Genomic DNA, 21,986 nt, shown 5'->3' with positions numbered 1-21,986 from the left:
GTTGAATGGTGGGGTAGTATCAAAGAGTGATCATTTTCGTTATTTGGGATTAACTATTGATGTTGAGATAAAGAGGGAAGTAAATAATAGGATTCAAGCAAGATAGATAAGGTGATGAATTGCGTCGAATGTTTTGTGTAATTACAATATACCTTTAAAGTTAAAAGCAAAGTTGTATAAAATAACTATAAGAATTTTATTATTATATTGGATTGTGTGTTAGGTCGTTTAAGAAACAACATGAGAAAAAAATGAGTATAATTGATATGAGTATACTTAGATAGATATGTGATAAGGCTAGAAGAAACAAAATAAAAAATAAAATGTTTGAGAAAAATTAGAGGTAGTTTGAATTGAAAAAAAGATGAGAGAGAATTGTTTGAGATGATTAAGACATGTGAAATATAGTCCTATCTATGCATTAGTTAGAAAAAAATGAACCTTTGAATTTGAAAGAGGCAAAAACTTAAGAGATTGACCATGAAAGATATGAATGTAAATAATAAAAAATGATACAAAGATTAAAAAAGTAAACGAAAATATTATTGTTTATATAAATGAATGATGCAAAAAAATTTAAAACTAGGATCTAAGATGATTATTTTTTTAACTTTTCATACAATGACTCCAAAAATATAAAATATAAGACTTAATTTATTATTATTATATTATTATAATAATTAATCTCATCTTTATTATTAATTTTAACTTTTTTTCAAAATAAATCTTATTATCTATCCAATGCATCTTTAAGAGTCATGAAACAACTTGCTCAGTTGGAATGTGCCACAGTTTTCACTCTTCTCGACAATTCCTTCCGAGACGCCAGATTGACAACACTTTGTAATCTATTTTTCAAACTTGATATAGAATTTCCTAAATTTGTAAAATCTTAAAACTTCAGATCCTAAATTTATTAAAATGAGATCCTAAATTTTGAATTTATTTAAAGTTTAGCTCTTTTAAAGAGGTTTTACCCTGTAAAAATAAAAACGTCCTTTGGAACCACCGAGCCCTTTTAATTTTTAAAGCTCTTCTTTTGCCAAATTACCTTAAATTCGCCGGCCAAAATAGAACGGATCCCTCTTTATGATCGTCAACGAAACAAAAATCAATTTAAAAACCAACCCTAAATTTCCCCGACTATCAAAAGGAACTTTCTCCCTCAATATCCAACTCAAAACCCTAATGGCTCCCAAATTTTAGGGCAATTTTCAATTCTCTCCCTCTCCCGAACGGCAATACCAATCCAATCGACCCGTTCTTTCTTTCCTATGTCTCGATTCTTCCATCGTTTTCTTCTATCCTTATTTTTCTGTGTTTTAGGGTTAGCGTTTGGCGTTGATTTCGGTCAAGCTTTCAAAGTTCCTTTAAGGGTCAAAGATGTACTGCCGGTGCTTCCGCGCCAGATATCTTGGCCGGTGTTGAACAATCTTCACAGCGCCGTTGACTTGTTGCCGGCTTTTGTTGGATCAGTTAGCCCAAACAATGGGTCAGTTGAATGGAAAGGAGCTTGCTTTTACGCCAACGAGGCTCGATTCGATTTCACCGAAAGTGATCGCAATAGTTCGGGATTGGGCGGTGGAATTCTTCATCTCAGGGTTCGTGTCTTTGTCCTATGGATCACTATGACTGTGGTTATAAGTGAAGTTTCTTTTTAACCGTAATTCCAGTTGTTGACAGGTTATTTACTTATTTTAATGTGATTTATTGTCTGTTTATTGATGGCGTTTGAGTTCAATTACATTTCTTTTTCATTTGCTTTAGATTGTCAAATAAATGACTATCTTTTTTCTTCCTAGTTTTGCAATACTTTCTATGGGTTATAGAATTTATTTAAGGTTATTCATTTATGTTTAGTAGACTATGGTTATTGGTGTTTTAATAAGTTTTAGCAGCTTTAAGTAGTTTATAAACTTGAAATCCTTGTATTTTCCTTAGTAGTCTCGAAAGTAAGTGTGATTGTTTTACATGCTATGGTAAATTTTGGAGTGTTGATTTTCGTTTTTAACTATAAAATTTTTCTTTTACAGACATCTGAAGCTCACAGCTGGACCTGTATGGATCTTTATGTTTTTGCGACTCCTTACAGGATTACTTGGGATTACTACTTTTCTGCTCGAGAGCACATGTTGAAATTTGATTCTTGGGAAGAAACCGCAGAGTTGGAATATGTATGTTTTGGGTAATTTTGTCCCCTTGAATATCATTGCTAACATGTATAATGCATGAAAATGACATTCTGATTCACAATTGAGCAGGTAAAGCAGCACGGAATCTCTGTATTTCTAATGCCATCAGGAATGCTTGGCACATTGCTTTCTTTAGTAGATGTATTGCCTCTACTTTCTAATACTATCTGGGGTCAGAATGCCAACCTTGCTTTTTTGAAAACACACATGGGTGCGTCATTTGAAAAACGTCCTAAGCCATGGAGTGCAACAATAAATCCAGAAGATGTGCATTCTGGTGACTTTTTGGCAGTGTCAAAGATTCGCGGTCGGTGGGGAGGATTTGAGACATTAGAAAAATGGGTGACTGGAGCATTTGCTGGTCATACTGCGGTTTGCTTAAAGGATGATATGGGTAATCTATGGGTCGCTGAATCAGGACATGAAAATGAAAAGGTTTGCTATATATAACTCATTGAACTTTTGGTTTTGACACTTCTAGTTGTAAAGAAAATTTATGAAGCTATGAGAATCAAACATTAAAAATGGGGATTTTAATAGAGATTATGATTGGTATTTTATTGAGATATTTAGGGTGTTTCTTCCTTATGCCATTTGCTTGCATGAATTTTGCAGGGTGAAGAAATTATAGTGGTTATTCCATGGGATGAATGGTGGGAGCTGTCACTGAAGGATAGTTCTAATCCACAGGTAGCCTTGCTTCCTTTACATCCAGATGTACGTGCAAATTTCAACTCCACTGCAGCATGGGACTATGCATGGAGTATGTCAGGCAAGCCATATGGTTATCACAACATGATCTTTAGTTGGATAGACACTGTAGCTGACAACTATCCACCCCCTCTTGATGCTCACTTGGTAGGAATCTTCTCTGATCATTCTGTGCATCCTGAGTATGCTCTGCTGAAGTCGTGTTCAGGATGGAGCAGATTCTTTTACTGGCAAAATATTGAGATACTGAGCTTGCTAAATGAAGATTGTTTCCCAAGCCCTAACTAGCTGATTTTGATTGCAGGTCATTTCTGTCATGTCTATGTGGACTAGAGTGCAGCCTGCATATGCTGCAAATATGTGGAATGAAGCGCTAAATAAGCGGTTAGGGACTGAGGTATTGTTCTTATTTCTCTTTTACTTTTATAAATCTATAATCTTTACTTTATGAGAAATAGGTTTTTTTTTTTTTTTTGCCAAATACTTTACGACAAATAGTTAACTCCTCCTCTTCCTGCTCTCTCTGTCTCTCCAATGAATAATATTGGACTTTCACCTAAGCAGGAGCATGGGGAGATATAGGTTAATTGGATAATCTGTTATGGTGAAGTTGTTTGGATTAGGTGAGAGTTTGTGTGGTTTGATGAATTTATAATTTTGAACTCTACCTAATTTCTTAGGATTTAGATTTATACGGAATTTTGGAGGAGAGTGAAAGGCGTGGCATAGCCTTTGATCAATTACTCACCATCCCGGAACAAGATGACTGGGTATACAGTGATGGGAAGTCAACAACATGTGTTGCATTTATCCTTGAGATGTATAAAGAGGCTGGGGTCTTTGGTACTATTTCTAACTCAATTCAAGTAACTGAATTCACTGTAAGTATCAATTCTTCGGTTTTCTTTCAAAATTTAATATCGTTGGCTTGATCTTATAGGGTATGACATGATTTTCTATTTTCAGATTCGTGATGCTTACATGCTTAAGATTTTTGAGAACAATCAAACACGCTTGCCAAGTTGGTGCAACAATGAGGATGGCCGGCTTCCGTTCTGTCAGATTCTTGGTGAGTATTGGATGGAATTGCCATATTATAACACCTTAGAGATATATGCCAACATGAATGAAAATTGCCCCTCCTTACCTCCAAGTTATGATAGGCCCACGAGATGTTAAGTTTGATTGCAATCTGTTTGCAGTCTGTGTCCCCACTCACGTTTGTATAACGTCCTTTATTAAATGCAAAAATGCCTTTCCGGAAAATCCTACAACACAATATATGCATTCTAACTACTGCTAGATATACTCAGTTTCTATAAATAGTATAATGAGGAGAACATTTATGTACTAGTTGAGTAAATTATTTCATTGGTGATTGCAAACATCTGATTCTCGAATGGTGCTTTTGGAATTATTGCTAGCGAGCTGAAACTCATAGCACGGGCAAGCTTTTCTTTCTTTTTTTTTTTTAAATCACTATGTTCATTTTGCATGATACATTGTTTAAGATCATTAAAGTGTTCTAGCGGTCGTTTTGGGAGATCTAACCTGGGCTATCATACTGATAAGTACCTGCTCATCTATTAAGCTTAAGAATCGTCATTTATCTTATTTCCCCTAGTATCATTGATTCCGAAATGTAGACTCCTTCGTAGAAGGATTAGTATGATCTTCGGACGAGCTGGCCGGGCAAAAGCTGGATCGGCTTTAGACTTGGGTAATTCCAAACCCCTCGTTGGCAATTCCGTTAAATAATGTGAACAATTATACCCAATTCCTGATAAGGAGTGTATTTATAAACTTAAACCTCTATAATGAAGGTTTTTGGCTCTTTCTTATAAGTTTTCTGTCATAAATCATTGTCAAAAAAACCAAAGGGCTTTTCTAGCTTTTTGGAGTTGTGCATCAAAGTTTTGATGTATTTGTGTTCTTTGCAAATCACTGTTGAGCATTTAAAAGTGGCTAACAAGGATAAATGGGCATTGGTGTCAATTGTTCATGAATTGAAAAAATTTTTTTCGGTCTTATATGAAGGCTTGAGATTCAAACGAGAAAGAACTAAAACGATGTTATTTTAGTCAAAGAGGGTCTATGTGTAGGTTCAGATTTGATTCGAGATTTGTACAAATTGATTTGTCAATCCGTTTCAGTCAATTTTTAATCGGTTTGGATGAATTGTTAGTGAATTAGTTGAATTGGTTTGAATCATTAGATTGTTTAAATTGCTGATTGAACTATCAAATCGGTCGGATCGGGTTCAAACTAGTATTGATCGGACAAAAATTTATTAATTATTTTATTAATTTTGAAGAAAAAAAATTATTGTATTGAAATTTTTTATAAATATTCTAATATAATGGTAATATTTAAGAAAAAAATTTTTTACTTAGAGATTTCATAAAATATCATTACTCGAAATATATTTAGAATCTCATTATTAGATAAAATTTTTTTTTTCTTATTTATATTATTAATTTTTAATATATTAATTAATTTTTATTTATTATTTTATAAGAAAAAAATTGTATTATATTGTAAAATTTTTATAAATATTTCAATACACTGATAGTATTAAAAAAAATTTTTAATTAAAAATTTAATAAGTATTATTATTCAAAATACCTCTAAATCTCATCGATGAAATTTCCTTTTTTCGAAAACCAAACGATATCATTCTGAATTTACTTGCATTACCTGAGGATTTATGAGCGAATTACATTTCACAGTCGCGTATCTCCTCAATTGTCTTGAGCGGCCCATATTTGGAGATGTAAGCCACTCCGGGGAGACCTCTGCTTTTGGAGATCTCATCTCTGTTTTTTCATCTCTCAGTATCCAATCAAATGTCTCAAGTTTTTGTTTCATTCTTTCACCATTGAAAATCTTCACAATTACATCGACCTCTTGTTTGTATGCTCATCTCAGAGATATCTGTTTTTGAGCTGATTAACCAATCTTTCAATTTGCTAAAAATAAAAACAAGAACAACTTTTTGTGGGGGAAAGAGCACCAGAGCAACAAGTTGCCCTTTTGACTTGGCAATTTCTTTTAGTACCTCACTCCCAGGTACTCTATTGCTGCCCGACGAGGAGTAAGATGTCAAAAAGATCCCCTTGACTGGGTAAAACTCTCTCTTAGGTAGCGTTTGATATTATTTTAAAGATTATTATGATGAACTAATTACCATAATAATAAAATCATTAGTAATCTTAAATTTTTATGTTTGATATAATATTATAAATATCTAGTACTTTTAAATTATTGTGTTTGATATTATATGAAAAATTAAATCACATGCTACAAGATATCCAAAATAATTTTGAATAAAAAAAATTTAATACTGATTAAATCAACAGTTTATAAAATAATTAGATATTATTTTATAGAAACTACAAAGTATAAATAAATTTTAATAAAAATAATTTCTAAAAAAATTATTAAATAAATTCATTATTTTTTTAGTCGATATAAATTTATAGTGTAAATTATTTTTTAAGATAAATAATTAAAAAAATCAATTTTTTAAAAATTTTTAGTGACCAACTTTTTAGAATAATATTAACTATATTTTTCATAAGGGCAAATTAATCAAAAAACAATAGTGAAAATTAATTTTTTATGGTGATAAAATTTTCTCATCCTTTAAATTGAAAATTAAATTACTTTCTTACGCAATGATTTTATCACTTTAATGATTTGAGATTACTATCTTGTAAGATTTTTAAATTGCTATCAAATAAAATGATGGTATTACTGAGTATAAATCATTGTAGTTTTTAAATGGGTCACCCGTACCAAAGACACTCTTTTAACATTTTATTTTTTGTTGCCTCAGAGGGATCATTTCCACCGTGCAAAACATTTAAACAATTTCACTATCATTACTCCAAACCAAATTGAGAAGAGAGTGAGGGAGGGCGAGCTGTTACCCGATTATCAAACCGCAGGGATCTTTCCTATGGTGAGGATGTCATTCAGCTTTTTGTAGGAAAATTGCTGACGCCAATGGACTTTGTGAGGCCAAGCCTATGGAAATCTCCTATGGCTGTCCAGACAGAATTGAAATCCATGGGGAGGAAGTTTTCCTCCTTTATTGGGAATTCACAAGTCCCAGGTTCTAAGCTCACGGACCAGTGAATAAGAAAGAGATCAAGGTGCTCCAACTTGAGATTTTTGGAGGAAAAATGTTTTAGACAAGAGTTACATGATATTCCCTTGGACTGAGTTGGAAAGACTTCATATAATGAGATGGAGGATGTGAAAGTGAGCAATAAAAGAGAACTAAGCAATCTTTCTTTGAAGGCAGGGGAAGGGAAAAATACAACAACTTTGTCATAGGACTTACTATAGAGTGACATAAATGCAATTTTCCATGTCAAATTTGAAAAAAGAAAAGAAAAGAAAATCATGTGGGGATGAAATATTATTTCAAATCAAATTTCTCCGTCCCAAAGTTCCTCAAGTGTCTTGAAAGGACCGTCTTTGGAGATGAAATCTTCTGCCTGGCAGCCTCTGCTTTGTGGGATGTCATCAATCTTTTTCAGCTCATCCTCACTCAATGTCCAATTGAATATCTCAAGGTTTTGCTTCATTCTTTCACCGTTGAAGCTCTTCACTACTATACTGACCCCTTGTTCATATGCCCATCTTAGGCATACCTAAATTTGGATTAGCATTTAGTAATAAACTTTTTATGTGTTTTCATTCTCCTAAGATTTCAAAGCAAAGACAATAATGAAACAAAAACAATGTTATTAACTTCTTTTTTTTTTTTTGTTTTAAGAAAAAGGCACCTGAGCCACGGTCTTCCCTTTTGCCTTGGCAATTTCTTTCAGCACCTCACACTCCAGAACTCTATTGCTGCCCCAACTGGTTCCTATGGCTCCCAATGGAGAGTAAGCAGACAAAAGGATCCCATTTGAATGGCAAAACTCTCTTAGCTTCTTTTGTTTCCAAAGTGGGTTAAATTCCACCTTCAAAATATTGAAAACAGCTTCACTTACAGTATCACTACAAAGTTCAAAACAAGTTCATGACTAAGTGTGTGTCAGAGAGAAACGGAGAGTTACCTGATTAACAGCCGGTGGGATCTTTGCTATTGCCAAAATATCAGCCACCTTTTTGCATGTAAAATTGCTAAGACCTATCGATTTTGTGAGTCCAAGCCTCTGGCAATCTTCCATGGCGACCCATACAGATCTGAAATCCATGGGGAACATCAGGTATTCCGTATCTCCTGAGACTCCTTCAATCCCTCTTCTCAAGCTTATAGGCCAATGAATAAGATAGAGATCGAGGTACTCCAACTTCAGATATCTGCAGTTCAAAAGATTTAGACAAGAATTTGCCGTCTTCACATTTACAAAAAAAAAATAAAAAAAATACAGTATATCCCCATATATCAAAAGAAATATAAGTGGGCCACAAATATTTTACTGTAAGCTTCTTCGAAGAGCAGGAAGAACCAGTTCTCCATAGGCATCGGTGCACCACAACTTGGAAGTGATGAAGAGCTCGTCTCGAGATTTGATTAAGCCAATCGAAATTGCTTCGATGATTGCTTCACCCAGCGGCAGCTCTGTTCCGTACAAAGAAGCTGTATCAAAGTGCCTGTAACCAAGTTTAATCGCTTCAAGAATAGCTAGTTTCGTAAGTAGGTATGATCCTCCAACTGGATCGGATGCCGTTCCCAATCCCACGACCGGCAGTCTCTGGCCATTCCAACTCAAAGCATATTCTGGAAAACTAAAACTAGTTGCCTCCAAACTGCTTCCCATTTTTAGGAACTCAAAATTTTCTTTTCCTTCAATAATGAATCAGAGTGCTAATGCTGACTTTCTCTGATCATCAGAGTACTAAATCTTTCTGTAAATCATTATTAAATTTATCATAAGGACTATAATATTAGTATGTTCCTGCATTATTAAGGGAATTGAATTTTAATTTATATATATATTTGAAACTGAACTTTAATTTATATTTTATATTATGCGTATTTTGTGAAAAGCAATTTGTATTTAAGAAACAAAAATTTTGGACTATACAGCCAGCCAACGAGATCTTGGTTTAATGGTAAGAAAGAGATTCTAAAATCCTGAAGTCTTAAATTTAAATTTTTGGATCTATTTTTAATTATGTTATTGTTTATTGGTTAGTTTGTTTGATTATTTAGGAATTTTTTATATATAAATGTAATATTTGATTATGATAATAATTTATATTTGTAATTTCAAAATTTTTTTTGAACTATGCTCTTAATTTTTATTAAAACGTTTTGTTATAGACATTTTAACATCTTAAATTTTTGAAATATTCAAATCATAAGGCAGAGTTTAATAGTTTCAATTTTTATTACAATTAATTTTTAATTTAATTTTTATTTCGATATTTTATTTTTTAAATAATTACATTCTTACTTTTAATGTATTAAATCCCAACTATAAGTATATAATTTTTGAAAATAAAGTTTTTTTTTTCAAAATTTGTTTCTACATAATAAATTATTCTTCATATAAGTGACAATCGATGGGTTTGAGTCACTTTAAAGTTGAATTATTTTGGATTTTTGATCAATTTAAATCATAAGTTTTGATGTTACATTAACTCATTTCAAATTCAGCTTGATTTGTTTATAAGTCACTTGAGTTTGAGATTGTATTAGATTGTTCACATAATAAATTATATTTCATATAAGTGACAATTGGTGGGTTTCAGTTGCTTTGAAAGTCGAATTATTTTGGGGTTTTGGTCAATTTAAATCACAAGTCTTGATGTTTACATTAAGGGGCGTTTGGTTTGTAAAATTATAGATTTTAAAAAAAAGTATGATTATCGAGAAAAAACAATACCCAAGGTTTTTCTTCATTTTCAAGGCATCATATTTTCAAATTTACTTGTTTGGTTGGGAGAATTCATATATATTAAATCTTGAATAATTACTATAATTTCTTTGAAATAATAACTATAATATTTGATTTTTAAGAAATGATTATTGAAAGTATTTTTGACAAAAAACGATTTCAATAATTTTCTTCTATTTTTATGAGGAAATTATTGAAGATATTTTTAGTCAAAACCCAGTGGTAGGATTATTCAATTGGTTTTCTGGGCAAAAACACCTTGAATAATCCAAAAAAAAAAAAATCCAATGATTATTAAAGGTGTTCTTCACCAAAAATACTTCAAATAATCTCATATAAGTTTTTTTTATGAGATTATTCAATGTATTTTTTCTCAGCAAATGCTTTGAATAATCCTTTACAACAAATTTAATAGGATTACTCAAGGCCTTTTTTTTTGTTAAAACACCTTGAGTGATCATTTTTAAAGTTCATTCCCTTTTCTTGAACTTTAAAAACCCAAACAACTAATACAGTGAATGATAGACCCAAAGTTACATTGCAACCAACCCCTAAACCATTAACCCATTTAGTTTGCATTTTGGTTTATTCATCTTTCTCGTCGCCACTGACCATCAACACCTCATCATCATCACAACTCTATTTTTATCGGTATATGCGTATTTTATTTGTTTTATTATTTATATTTTTCGATATAGGTATGTTTTTTATTCATTCCTTACTATATATATATATAACTTTTTGTTTGTTTTTTATTCATTCCACCGTCAACTTAGTCGCCCAACCTCCCTTCATTGCATGTATGGTGTTTCTTTTTAGTTTGGTTTAAATATTGTGGTTTGCTTAATGGTATTGTGAAAATTTTGTGTATATTTTTTGCTTATCATTTGTTTTGCATGGAACTCTTATTTAAGATAAGATTCACAGTATGACTTGTACTTGTTAAATATTATTGGTTTGAAGATGTTTTACATATATTGGTTTAGTAACTGTAGTATGATATTGGTTATATTTTATTATTGTATGAAATTTAGAGAGACAGTTTGGTGTATTTCACATAATTATGATCAAAATTGTAGGTATTATGCAATCAGAAGAACTTATGTTTCTTGCTATTGAACATGAAGAAGACACACCTATAGTGAAAAAAAAAAGCAAAGGATGAAATAAACAAATTCAAGTGATTGACACAAAAATTCACGTTGACTTAAATTAAAGTGAGCAATCTATATCTAGTGGAGCTGCCAAGTTGGCTAGTCACATTGGGGCGATCATTCGTAGTAGCATTTTTATTTTGTAACACAATTGGCGAGGAGTTTCTGATGATCTAATGGATCATATATGAGAGTTTGTTGTGGTATGTTTATTCAACTATTTCATAAAATTTATTAAATGATCATTTAATGGAAATTTAATGTGTTCATACTAATTATTTTAAACTTATTAGGAATGGTTTGATGTCCCAAATGAGTATAAAAAGCTTATATTGCAATCATCTAGGAAAGCATTTGGGGACTTTAAAAGTAGATTGATAACTCAATATATTTTATCGTTTGCTGATAATAGTGATATGTTCGCTGATCGTCCTTCATCATATGCAGATGTTATCAGTTATCAAGATTGGATCCATTTTGTTTGAGATAAGCTATCAAAAGAATTCTCAGTATGCATACCCATTATGTTAATTGTTTATAAGATTTTATGTAATATATTTGATATCTTAATATGTGATTTAACTTATTTTTTTTTTCTAAAAAATCAAAGAACAACAAAAAAACATTTGGGCCAAACAAGTATATCACCATTGGACATCGAGAAAAGGGTTATGCAAATGTCAAGTATCTTATAAGTATTCACACACTTGTTTTATACTCATAAATGAATATTTATGAACATTCTTTTAATAGATTTTGATTCTTATATATCAACCATTTTGTTAGGAATCATCTAGCTATGGCATTAAAGTTTCTAGATGGGATGTGTGGAAACAAAGACTTATGTGAAAGGATGGATCGTTTGCAGATGAAGCAACATTAGAAATAGCTAAAAAGATTGTATGTATAATTGTTCATTTTATCATGTATGATTAGCTTTAAACTTGTATACATGACTATATACTTGTATAACTTTGTTGTTACGCCTTATCTTATTATTGTCTTTCAAGTTGATTTTGCTACTAAATTTAAATCTGATGAACTCCTAACTAGTTATGGTGAAGATCCCTTGTCTTTAGCATTAGGAGTAAAAGAAATACACGGTTGAGTTCATGGGGTTGGTAGATTTGTGTTGCGATCAAAGTTCTTCAATAATCAACCCAAAACCCCTCCAATGATGAAGCAATCATTCAGCAACAATAGCAAAGATTTGATGACCAAGAACAATGCTTGAATGATCAAATCAATGACTCACAGCTTTGGAGGTGATGTAGACTAACATGCTTGGATGGCAATTGGATAGCAACATCCAGTAAGGACAAGCTTTTGTCTCAAGTTAGTTAGCAAATTTCTCCACTGATATCAACCATAGAGTATGATTTTATTTATTTATATATTATATTTATTGATTTCATTTTAATATTTATATTTCATTATATATTGCAACAGGATGTTGGGACTCATAAGATGACCTTTGCTGAGGTTTCCATTGATGCATTATCTAATTATGCACTTGATCATTTATTTGGAGGAAACCTCATTACTGTTAAGTTTGAGGATGAGTTATTTGATCATCCATCAATTTTTTATATTGGGAGTTCTAAGATTAAGGCATTTTGTACCCTGAATGAAATATCAGCTACTAATATTATTGCCTATATGAGGTTAGATTACAAATTTAAATATGTAAAGTCAATATCTATTAATCAATATTAAGGTATATTACTAACTAGTAATGTTGATTGTTATTGTGTAGTTTCTTATATAGAAAGATCAAGGCAAGATAAATGACCCAAATATTCAGATTCGTTGACCCGAATTTGATTAGTGAGCAGAGTGGCACTGTCGTTATTCGTGGTCATCAAATGGGTTAATGCATGCAAAAACGGATCGATTATTTTTTGGTGCCATATAATGCTACATAGGTTATATTCATATAACTTCAATATACTGACCTCACCTAAATATGAGATGATGCCTAATTTTGAGTATATCATTCTTATTATTTTGTAATTGTCATTGGTAGCTTATCATAATTGATACCAATTCTTTTACGCCATACTTATTTAACTCTGCTCAACCAATGGCGAAGCTTAACCCCGATATTCATAATTTTATAAAGAGGTATTGCATGTTATTATATTATATTATATTGTGTTCTTCATAATTACTTTTATTTTTGTATTAACAATTTTTTTTGTTCAATTTTGGGGAATGTCTGCAGTTGATAAGAAAGCAAAGATAAAATGGGTATCATTAGCAGTAAATGTGAAATTTATTCTTTTATACTGAGTTTGTTTAGATAAATGTTTCTTAAACCCACTTTATTTTTCAAGTACCTAGTTAACTAGGATACACTGAATGTAGATATTATGTCTTTCGTTTTATGATGGAGATAGTTTTATTTGATTTTATGATTAGACCATTTAAGGTTAGTATTAATTCCATACAATACTAATATCTTTCAATAAAAAAAGCTAAATTATGTTATCATTTATTAACATTTACTTTTGATTTTTTTTTATAGTGCGAGAGTAAAAGAAACTTCATGAAAGACAAACTTGATGAAAAGCGTAAAGAGTGGTTTGATTATGTATTATCATTTGCTACACCTTGAGGTTGGAGAATGTTGGTTGGGTGTAAATATATGCATTACATTATTTATAATATTTTTAACATGGCATGTTGAATGGATAATTTTTAATTTTCAATTAGAGTATTGGTTTAATATTATTGGTATATATTTGTTTTTATCAATTAGCAGCTTATATGAATACACATATATTGAGTATGATTATTTGAAAAAAATATTTTTTATATGGCAACATTATTAGTTATAAATTCAGATGTGTAACATAATATTGAAGTACTACAATATTTGTAATTTAAATTTCAAAATATAATTCATAGTTTCATAAATATGTATTTGATTCACACAAGTATGAATTCGATATAAATAAACCAATGTTTAACAACGAAACTGTGATTTGCATATTTACAACATTCCATTTCCTGCCTTAATTAAATAAAAAGGTTTTCAAAATTATACAATGAATCTATAAACAACATGTAGTGATATCTACATGTGTCTAGAAAGAGGAAAGTCAAACGATGGGCGATATGCATTACATTTGTTTAATTATTTCCTAATATAATTACTTCTAAATATAGTTGGCATCATAAAGAAAAACTCAATTTTGTGATTTTCTTTCCTCATATACTCACCAGCAGTGAGTATTTCATTAGATGTTAATTCGTTGAGTTGTATTATTTCATTGAAAAATGACTTTTTTCTATTTGTATGCTCCATTTCTATCTTAAAGTAAATTGAAATGTCCTTCATAACATTTATAGCCCGATTATATGAAGCACCAATATTACCAATCTGATGCACCAACCTAACGATTGCTCCATCATCGCTCATAGCATGCTTTTTTCCTGACAACATCATCCTAGCATTGCTTGAAGTAGTAGATACAATGTTGTCTTCATCATCTTCTCTCTCTTCATTTCTTTTGACATTGATATCAAAATTAGAAGAGCTTATTAACATTTAATGATTCAACTGCATTGATTGCTGTTTCAGCTTGTTGACCAGTTGTTCTATCAGATCTGAATATCACTTTAAAATCATAAAAAAATGAGAAAGGTTTATTTCATAACCCTCTAGCATGTGGGTATGATTGGCAAAGTTCAAACAAAGACGAATCCAAGAAAAGCCATTGAAAAAACCTAAAAAAGATATATAAGCCATAATATCATCTAAAAAAACTTACCCAAACCCACTCATCAAATATTTTTTTCTTAGCTATGATACATTTTTTTTTGATCATTCTACCTAAATCCCCTAGAATTTTTCATATCACAAATTATATGATATTATCTGGTAAGCAGCTTAACTCTGGATTCAATGTAGGGGGTGGCTTTAAGTTGTGAAGTAAGAATGACTTGCTTTAGCACTCATTCAATATAACCTAGATATCTGACATGAAATGTCCTATTATCCATTCTCCATCTAGGATCATAAGCCAAAGAATGTAGGCATCGAACCAAATGCGAATCCTCTTCTCTAGTCCATGAATGGTTACAAAGCCAGAACTATCCAATTGTCTTCTGGATATGCATCGAATGGATTGTGATGGATTGTCACGCAATGAAGACATTTCAATTTCTAACCACATGGTTAGAGATTTTGAAACAATATCAATATAGTAAATAAAAAATAATCAAGCAAATAAAATAAATGAATACACATGGAAAGAAAGCAATGTGTTCTCCAAATTGTAATATTCATTGGACAATATCAATCATATGGTATATAAAATAAAAACTATTTGGGCAAACAAATAATAAAATACAAAACATATCTATAATGTTATTATCCCTCAGATTGTAACTAATGGGTGAATATATCATTAGCAAGACTAAATTGAGTCCAATAATCAAATGGCTCAACATGCATAATCAAATGTTAACAAGCAGATTTATTTGGTTGGAAAATACTTCCTTCGACAACATCCCTTTCAATAAGATCAAAAACCATATTAGACCTAATCAAAATATGAAAAAGGTAACAAGCAAAAATGATTCTACACTATGTCTTAATTAAATAAAATGACTTTTTCCTTAAAATTACCCATCAACTTTCAATATACCAAAACGTCTCTCGATACAATTTCTTACTTGAGAATGTTTCATGTTGAAGTATTCCTGTGGGGTTGTCGGTTGGAGTCCTACCCTCCAATTACTAAGATGGTATCATTGACCTCTATAAAGTGCCAATAATCCCTCCCCATTTGTATATTTGGCATCACATAAATAATAATTACCTATTAGAACGATCAACAACATTACTAATATAGAAATAATCAATGTTGTTATTAACATTACATGAACATAATCATAATAATACCTTATGAGATCCTTAACCTATTCTTATGTGTAATGACATCCTTTAACACTTTACCATTTATTGTAGAACCTTTCCATCCTCGTAGACATATATGAATTGCATATTTGGGGTGCAAACACCAAGGACATTGGAAGCAATTTCATTTTTCCTTATCCTGTATCTAGGTTGGTCAACTGCATCAACATTGACTTTAATGTATGTCCCATCTAAGGCACAAAAATAATCCTTGAACTATTTCTAGCTATTATCTGTTGAATTTTTCGATATGGGTTCAAGTTTTTTAAACAACAGCCTATGCAATCTTAATACAAAATTCAACACAGAATGAAATTGTCTACTAATTATCTCTCTAGATCTGGCCACTTGACGCTTCATAATCTTATTTTTTGTATGATGGGCAATAATGAGAATGAAGCTAATTACTAGTTTTTCTATTGACATATGTCTAGGTGATTGTAACCTTCCTTCTATTTTAAGCAAATAACATAATTTTTCAAAACTCTTTTGTCTATTCTAATATGATTTACTCATTGTATATCGCTCTTAAAAACCATTACATTTAAGTTTAACTCTCTAATGCGTAGGTTATCATAAGATGTTCTACCATAAGATAACCTACATCATTTTTTTATGTTAAGATTTAATAAAGTTATAGCAAAAAAACATAACAAATGTAACAAGTCCCCATTTGGTTCAATTATTGCGTCATAAGCAATGTAACCAATCACATCATAAACAATGTAACCAATTGGATCTTCTTTAGTGAAAAACTAGCCATAATTGTTTAGAATAAAGAATTTTGTTAAAGTTGAAAACATAATGAAAAGCAAATCTTGGCATATAGTGGATGGAATCCCCTTACATCATCAAATAAAATATAAATCACAAACAAAACATATAAAGATTGGAATGAGCTAAAATAATTTAACCACAAAACATATAATATATATAAAAAATGCCTTTAATCCATAGCTAAACAACATCTAAAAAAGGAAAAATAAGTTCATTAGAATGCAACATGGATTACATACTATCAATAAGAAAGTATACATATTGTTTTGTGTAAAATTGATGATGAACTGAACAAGACGAAGATTAAATGATGGATGAGAAAGCTAAAATTTTTTCAAAGGAAAAAGTAAATGCTATGAGCTAAGATCTGTTGAAATATAAATTTTATTTATATTTGTAATTGAAACATGGAGAAGACATATTTGATAGTTATATTCTCTTTTGTTTCATGATTAGATGTTAGAACGTTTATATTGTCAAAACATAGTCATCAAGAAGAAAAACAAAATTTTAATATGGGAATATTGAAGGTGGTTGTAGGAAGAAACACCTCAATTGATAACCAATGAAGGTGTTTTTTCATACAAATGCCTTAATCATTTATTTATAGGTGTATTTGAAGAAAGATCTTATCATAACACTTTGATCTATGAAACATTAAAAAGAATAGTTTTTAAATAATGATCATTTAAGGCATTTTTTGAACAAAAATTCCTTGAATAATCCCTAATAAAAAATTTAAAGGGATTATTCTAGGCATTTTGGCTAAAAATACCTTGAATAATCCCTTAATAAAAATTGAAGGAGATTATTAAAGGCGTTTTTAGCTAGAAACGCCTTGAATAACCCTATTCAATTTTATGAGTGGATTATTCAAGATTTTTTTTAGGAAAAAACACCTTAAATAATCCCTAATACAAAATCAAAGGGGATTATTCAAGATGTTTTTGTCCAAAAATGCTTTGAATAATCACCTCATAAAAATTGAAGTGGATTATTGAAAGTGTTTTTGAAATCAAGATGAGATTTTCTTTTTTGTAAATTGGGTTAGGTCGATGATAGGTTTAAGGTATTTCATCCCATCTCGGATGTTTACGTGGCACTTTCCTCCTTTTTTCATTTCCTTTTTTAAAACTTTTGATTTTTGGGTTTGCTTTTTCCTTTTTATTTATTTTTTTACCTTTATTTTCTTATTAGATAAATTTTGTAATAAAAAATTCAATTGAGATAGAAATTACAAAATAATCCATATTCGATGGGTTTTGATTTACACCGATCTAATTGGTATTTTTTTAATTAGACTAATTGGATTGAGTTTTTTTTTTTTTTCTAAATCGAGCTCGAAAAAGAATAAAGTTTTGAATATTATGCCTTAACCTTAGTACATATAAAAATATATATTATTTATTTAATTTTATATTTATATATGTATTTCATTAAAAATTTATTATTTAATACTTTAATTTAATAAATTAACGTGCCAACTCATTTTTTTTGTCATTTTGTTGCTTTTTTTTTTAATTTTTAGATAAATTTTATAAAAAAAAGTCATTAAAAGTAGGAATGAAAAAATAACCTATATCGATATGCTTTTATAATAACATACAAGTCCGTGAACTTGATCATTAAATACTACTTAAGAACCATCATCAATTTTTTTATCTAGATGCGATTGGCTACTTAATTGAATCTATTATTTAAAAAAGGGTTAAATATAAGAATGACCCCTATACTATATATTTTCTATGAGTTTAATACATGGAGAAATAAAATTATCAATTTGGTACTCTAATTTTCTTTTCGTCATTTACTTTAATACATCAGACTAATATTATTAGTCAACTTGCTGAGATGGCATAAATATCTAATAAAATGATGACACGTGTTAAAAAATTTAGTTAACAACACATCATCAATTGCCATGTTAGTATTAAAAGAAAATTTTAAAATATTTTTCAAAATTAAAAAATTAAGAAATTTCTAAAATTTTTAAAAAATTTAAAAATATCTAAAATATTTTAAAAATTATAAAAATTAGGAAAATTTAAAAATTTTAAAAAAATTAAAACATCTAAAAATTAATGAAAATTCAAAAAATGAGAATTTAAAAAAATGTAAAATAAATTTTCTTAAAATAAAAAAAAAGATTCACAAAATATTAAGAGACTGAAAATAAAAAATATAAAAATTTTCAAAAATTTTTGAAAAATAAAAAATTTAAAATTTTTTGAAAAAATTTGAAATTTGAAAATTTTTTGAAAAAATTAAAACATTTCAAAAATCTGAAACATAAACAAAAAATTTTAAAAATTAAAAAATTTTCTAAAATTAAAAACTATAATATATAAATTTTAATAAAAATTAAAGAAATAATTTTTTTAAAAATTCAAAAAATATATAAAAAATTAAAATGTAAGATTCAAAAAATGGAAAAAAATTTTAAAAATTGTTTAGAAAAAGTTTCTAGAATTTAAAAAAAGAACTTTTTGCAAAAAATTTTAGATTTTTTTGTTTTCAAATTTTTTTTTTACATTTTTGTGATTTTTTAAAATTTTAAGTAGTTATTTTATTAAAATTTTCAATTTTTTGAAAATTACATTTTTTTGGATTTCTTTATTAAAATTTTTAAAATTTTTAAAGTTTTCATAAATTTTAAAATTTTTTAAAATATTTCATTTTTTAATTTTCTTTATTTTTTTAAAAAATATTTTAGATTTTTGTTAAAATTTTAGATTTTTTTAAATTTTTTAGAAAATTTCTTTTAATATTAGTGTGGCAATGATGATATCGTGTTGACTAAAGTTTTTAACATGTATTAGCATTTTCATACCACATCAACAATTTGATTGAGAACATTATTCTTGATACTAAAGTATATAATGGAATGAAAGTTGAAGTACCGAACTGATAATTGTATTTTTTTAGGTATCAAACTAAAAGAAAATATATAATACATGAGTCATTTTATATTTAACTATTTTATAGAGATCCTGAGTTTGACTCAAATTCCTTAAAAAGAATAAGTTCTGATTTACGAAATAGAATTAGGTTCTAGAATATGATTATGTGTGGAAAAGGTTATGGCATTCTTATAATGCCAGTCAAAAGATAATATCAACTAATTTTTGTGTTATTCAAAGCCTTAAAAGAACTTTAAAAATCTTAAAATAATTTATGTACTGAAATTATTCTTAAAATTAATCAAATAATTTGGTAGAAATTCAAGAGTATTTTCTAGTCTCAAGAGTATTTAAAAAGATTATTGTCTTTCTTGAAAATGTTCCGTCGTTGAATTCAAAATTTTTGCAAAATCTTGGTTTTATTTGAAATCTTTGATATTAGAAAGTCTTCTTGAATTACTTAAAAATATTTACTTACCTAGAAATTTACATAAAAATTGCTATTGAAACTTCTTAGTAATTTCATCATTAGAAGATTTAAAAACAAAGTTTTATTTTTCTCAATCTTAGGAAAATTTGATATTTTAACTTTTTTCTAAATATTTTTGAAAAATTTTATCTTAAGAAAAAATTAATATTTCAAAGTTTCCTTAATTTTCCAAAATAATTTTATTTTAAGGAAAAATTGATATTTTAACTTTTTTTTCTAGATCTTTCAAAAGATTTTATCTTAAGGAAAAATTGATATTTAAACTTTATTTTTCTTAATTTTTTAAAATAATTTTATTTTTAAAAAATTGATATTTTAACTATTTCCTTAAGTTTTTCAAAAATTTATTTTCCAAGCCAATTTAAAAATATTTCTAATGCAACATAAAAACTAAAATAAATAATTACAAAAATAAAATATAAGATATGAATAAAATGTCAAAAATACCCTTGATCAACAGTCAACGGTGGTTCAGCTTGATCAACATGGCTCAGCTTAACTTCATATTCAAAAAGACAAAATCCACTTCATGGCTCAATCTTCAACTCAAAAATAGCTTTACAAAGTATGTCGGGTCTAATGGTATAAATGATACATTAGTACTCGCAAGCTACTCGAATTCAATTCAATTAAAACTTGAATTTGATTCGATAATTATCAAGCCAAGCTTAGCTCAAGCAGCCGACTTATTGAATGAGTGAGTTTGAGCATATTAGTTTTCGGCTTGAATAGCTCGTGAATCTAATCAAGCTTTTCTATTATATATATTTTTATTATTTTCTTTATAAAATTACTATCTTACCCTTATCCTAAACAACCCTAAATTTTGATTTTCTTCTTTCCCTCTTTCTCCCTATCTCTTTCATCTCACCAGAAAACCCATATGTGGCACATTTTCTTCTTATTCTATTCCAATATTTTCGAAGCTCCCATTAGAATTATACTGGCAAGTACAAATAATTCACTGGTTTGGATGGTTTTTTGAGTTGGAGATCCAATCTTTGCTATGATTTCTATTGTGAAGGTAATGCTACTTTGTAAATTAATGATGAGATCTATTGTCAACTGAATTTGTTTTAATTCAACTGGACTCATGAAAGGAATATATGGATGATAGAAATTTTTTTATAAAAAAAAAAAAGAAATTGTATTTCTTTCATAAAATAAAAAGATTTTTTTTTCTTTTGTTTAGACTTTGTAGTAGTTTTCTTATAGTGTTTAGTGAACATTTCACCATTCATTTGCCTAGCACTCACCACTGTCTTTCCTCTTTTTAAAGAAACTTGTGTGTGGTTAGTCCCACTCTTTCTATCCACAGAAATCATAGCCTGGCCCCCTCCTCCTTCTTTGTATGCTCTTTTTTTTTTTTACTTTAATTTCCTTTTTTTCTTTTATGTTTTCCTTTTTAGCTTCACTATAAAAATATGTTCTTTTTCTCTCTAAATGAATTCATCACAAATTTTATTCTTTTTTATGCCTCAATGATTTCTTCATTTGGGTATACTTCATTATTGTAAATTGGGTTTTATTAATAAATTCTATCTTTTTTTTTGCCAGTTAAAGACTTTTCCTTTTCCTAAGAACAAAGGGAAAATATTTTAGTTTTCTCTCATTTAGGTGTCAATAATTTTTTTTTTTTGTAATTCTACGGCCATTTCCTTTTTGGGTTTTTAAACCTTAATCATATTTACCTTAAAAACTTAATTGTTACTTGATAAGATGTGCTGTTTGTATGGGAAAGGAAACATGATCATGGCCATGGGAGTCAACAAATGCCATTTATTTTTTATGTTTCATTCTTTTTCTATTGAAGTTTCAGTTAATTTTTTTTATTTTGAGAATTTGTATATGAAATTCTATTGAAGATCATATGGTTATTTAATGTTGGGGCCTAGAATGAAAGCTCCATTTGCATAACTTTATCTTTGCTTGATTAAAGTGAGTAAAAATAGAGATTTTTTATCTTAGAATA

At 29.0% G+C, this 21,986-nt stretch overlaps 2 protein-coding genes across 2 annotated transcripts; one reads left to right on the top strand and one right to left on the bottom strand.

Annotated features, from left to right (window-relative positions):
• Positions 1 to 940: 940 nt before the first annotated feature.
• LOC111282395 (uncharacterized) lies at positions 941 to 4,290 on the top strand. The gene is made up of 7 exons (XM_022870462.2): positions 941 to 1,601; positions 2,034 to 2,174; positions 2,262 to 2,627; positions 2,808 to 3,050; positions 3,208 to 3,300; positions 3,584 to 3,784; positions 3,870 to 4,290. The coding sequence occupies exons 1-7, from the start codon at positions 1,275 to 1,277 to the stop codon at positions 4,080 to 4,082; spliced, it is 1,584 nt and encodes a 527-aa protein (XP_022726197.2). The 5' UTR covers positions 941 to 1,274; the 3' UTR covers positions 4,083 to 4,290.
• A 2,826-nt stretch (positions 4,291 to 7,116) lies between these two features.
• Positions 7,117 to 8,815, bottom strand: LOC111282433 ((1S)-1,7-diacetoxy-luvungin A aldo-keto reductase-like). Its single transcript, XM_022870506.2, has 4 exons — positions 8,343 to 8,815; positions 7,976 to 8,222; positions 7,700 to 7,879; positions 7,117 to 7,564 (listed from the first exon to the last, which is right to left on the bottom strand). Exons 1-4 carry the CDS (start codon positions 8,681 to 8,683, stop codon positions 7,340 to 7,342), a joined length of 993 nt encoding a protein of 330 aa, XP_022726241.2. The 5' UTR covers positions 8,684 to 8,815; the 3' UTR covers positions 7,117 to 7,339.
• Between the last annotated feature and the right edge of the window lie 13,171 nt (positions 8,816 to 21,986).

This window comes from Durio zibethinus, chromosome 5 (genome assembly GCF_047325235.1).
Source record: "Durio zibethinus cultivar Kanyao isolate XHJ-2024 chromosome 5, ASM4732523v1, whole genome shotgun sequence".
NCBI lineage: Eukaryota > Viridiplantae > Streptophyta > Magnoliopsida > Malvales > Malvaceae > Durio > Durio zibethinus.
This window is presented reverse-complemented; position numbering and strand designations above follow the sequence as displayed.

Excerpts from the sequence above, each read along its gene's own strand:
- LOC111282395 (XM_022870462.2), top strand. The coding sequence starts at position 1,275 with ATGTCTCGATTCTTCCATCGTTTTCTTCTATCCTTATTTTTCTGTGTT. Across the intron at positions 2,175-2,261 it reads AAACCGCAGAGTTGGAATAT|GTAAAGCAGCACGGAATCTC; the intron begins GTATGTTTTGGG and ends ACAATTGAGCAG. Across the intron at positions 3,051-3,207 it reads CCCCTCTTGATGCTCACTTG|GTCATTTCTGTCATGTCTAT; the intron begins GTAGGAATCTTC and ends TTTTGATTGCAG.
- LOC111282433 (XM_022870506.2), bottom strand. The coding sequence starts at position 8,683 with ATGGGAAGCAGTTTGGAGGCAACTAGTTTTAGTTTTCCAGAATATGCT. Across the intron at positions 8,223-8,342 it reads GCTCTTCGAAGAAGCTTACA|ATATCTGAAGTTGGAGTACC; the intron begins GTAAAATATTTG and ends TTTGAACTGCAG. Across the intron at positions 7,565-7,699 it reads AAGGGAAGACCGTGGCTCAG|GTATGCCTAAGATGGGCATA; the intron begins GTGCCTTTTTCT and ends ATCCAAATTTAG.